Source organism: Pteropus vampyrus, unplaced genomic scaffold (genome assembly GCF_000151845.1).
Source record: "Pteropus vampyrus isolate Shadow unplaced genomic scaffold, Pvam_2.0 Scaffold277, whole genome shotgun sequence".
NCBI lineage: Eukaryota > Metazoa > Chordata > Mammalia > Chiroptera > Pteropodidae > Pteropus > Pteropus vampyrus.
Genome location: NW_011889058.1, coordinates 436,226 through 438,738, shown reverse-complemented (window position 1 = coordinate 438,738; position 2,513 = coordinate 436,226). Strand labels below are relative to the sequence as shown.

The following is a 2,513-nucleotide window of genomic DNA, read 5'->3' as shown; positions in this document are numbered from 1 at the left end:
GTCGCTTTAGGCAGAGACTTGGCTCCAGCCTGGACTGTCAGAGAAGTCAGGGAAATGGTGCCCGCTAGTAGTCTTCTGCACGGAAGTGCAAGCGGCACAGCTCCAGTGGCAGAATGTAGGCGGGTCCCGACTCTCGACAGGTGACTGCATTGTCCCGGGGTGGGGGGATCCGCCAGGGTGGATGGACACGGTCTCCGTGACGTTCCAGGCAAATGCCAAGTCATCCGGACGCTCCGCCTGCACAGCTGTCCGGATTGCATGGGCAGCTCGGTCGCTTGGTCAAGACGTGTTTGCTCCATGGCCAGCCTAACAATTCTTTGTTTATTGAAACTTACACGTAAAACCTGAATCATTCAAGTTATTTAAGTTGTTTAAGTTAATAACTTTGCTATTTGCAGATATCCCTTTAATACAGTTTCTGTGGAAACACTTTCTTGGATAGAAAGGTCACACTGGAGTTGTTTCTGTTTTTAGTTTATTATGGGGCCTGGTATACAGTCTCCATACGGACTCAGTACGAGACTCGAAATCCCAGTTAACCTAAATTTTGGATAAAGTAAATTCCATGCCAACAAATCCTCATAGAAAAAGTAAATGTACAAATCCGTTAAAAATTGGTTCTAGAACCAAGGGAAGTAACTGACTATGTAGGTATTCCTCATGTTGAGAAAACCGTATCAACTTTATAAGTGTTTCCCAGCAGGTGTTCTCTAAGAGCCCGTTCTCAGCGCACTTGAAACAGCATCTAGTTGCCACGTTGGAATCTGTACTTCAGCTCCTCAGAATTTTCATTCTCCGCGTGCGACAGTGCCTTTTGACACTCACCTTCTCAGCGGCACTGACGGTGAATTATTCCTGCTTTTATTCCGGTTTGTAGGCCTCATCCAGCCCATTCCAAGGAACCAGTTTCTTCAGAGCTACTTTAATAGCAATCTTGTGAACGAAGCAGACAGACCCTACAAGTGCTTTTACTGTCACCGCGCGTACAAAAAGTCTTGCCACCTGAAACAGCACATCAGGTAAGGCTGCAGGCACGCAGGTGTGGGGTCTAGTGCAGGTACAGTGATCGCTCATCTGATGGCTGTGGGGCTCTAGCGGGTGGTAGAGTTAGCCTTCGGTATTTAAAGTGTCATCTCTGACTCCCAAAGTATTTATTGTTAACTTTTATTTTTATTCTTTAGTATCTTGACTCAAATATTTTACCCAGAAATTGGCACCGAATTTTATTTACACTCCTATCTGTTATAATTCAGTATTTGCAATTTCTAGGACGTAGCAAAGAAGTATTTGGTTTGTTTCGTTGGAGTTATGTCCTCTAACAGTTTTTCAGGTCTGTTTATCAGGGTTTAGGTTAATTCTTGGTGCTGGCGACAGTGGAAAGAGGAAGTAGACGCTTGACCGTGAGGGACGGCGCCATGCCATGAGACAGGGTAGGACGTGGAGAAGCCAGGGGCTCGGCCCCGCCTCGGCTGCCTCGCGGCTCTGTGACTCCAGGCGGGTCACTCGGGCACCGTGCGTCTCAGTGGTCTCGTCGGTACCGTGTGGAGAGCCGCGTCTCTGCTTTCTAGCTTAGTGGCCGTGGCAGCGACGCACGAGCGTGCATTCTGAATTGGAAGATGGTGACAGAGCCTGAAGCTGCTCCTGCATTAAAGCGTTTGTTCTTTTCAGGTCGCACACAGGCGAGAAGCCTTTCAAATGTTCTCAGTGTGGACGAGGCTTCGTATCCGCAGGAGTGCTCAAGGCACACGTCCGAACGCACACCGGCCTCAAGTCGTTCAAGTGTCTGGTCTGTAATGGGGCTTTCACCACTGGCGGGAGCCTGCGGCGGCACATGGGCACCCACAATGACCTCCGTCCCTACATGTGTCCCTACTGCCAGAAGACATTTAAGACCTCGCTGAGCTGCAGAAAGCACATGAAAACCCACAGGTAGGAGCCGTCCTTACGGCCACTGGGCAGTAGGTAGGCCTGTGACGCCCACGTGGCGGGTGGGGGGTGGCGTTCTCAGGAGACGGCCGTCTCTGCTTCCTGTTTGATTCCTTCTGGCTCGAGGTGTGTGGGCTGAAGAAACTTGGGTGCCGTGTCCGAGGACCTGTCGAGAACCGCTGACTCTTTGTTTTTGTTTTTGTTTTGGATGTGACACTGCAGTGGTCTCTGGGGGCCGGATGTTTTGTGGGCTCTCTTTTGAAACCGATAGTCAACAACAGGTGAAGTGCTGGACGGTGTGCAGTATCATCGGGTGGTGAAGATTTCAAGAAAGAAAGTCGACCCTGTGGTTTCTAGACATGTCACTAGTGTGTCCGGACGGTGGTTATTCTCTGTAGCCCACGTGAAAAGAGCGTACATTTGAGCTGTCACAGAAATCAACTGTTAAGACCGACGGACACTTTTCCTTGACTAGAGGGCCCTCGTCCCTACACGGCCTGGCAGACACGCATTTCTGATGCCATCTGGAGCTCATGCAGCGGGGAGCTCTCTGAAGCCGCAGAGCTGTGTGTTGTGAGGCAAGCCTG

The 2,513-nt window shown here is 50.2% G+C and overlaps 1 protein-coding gene across 1 annotated transcript in view; it reads left to right on the top strand.

Moving 5' to 3' along the window:
* The window catches only part of ZNF236 (zinc finger protein 236), an 89,152-nt gene that overhangs the window by 54,603 nt on the left and 32,036 nt on the right, over positions 1 to 2,513 (top strand). Inside the window, exons 13-14 of the mRNA XM_023520814.1 lie at positions 878 to 1,019; positions 1,669 to 1,930. Coding sequence (XP_023376582.1) covers positions 878 to 1,019; positions 1,669 to 1,930 — 404 coding nt within the window. The remainder of the gene's footprint in view (positions 1 to 877; positions 1,020 to 1,668; positions 1,931 to 2,513) is intronic.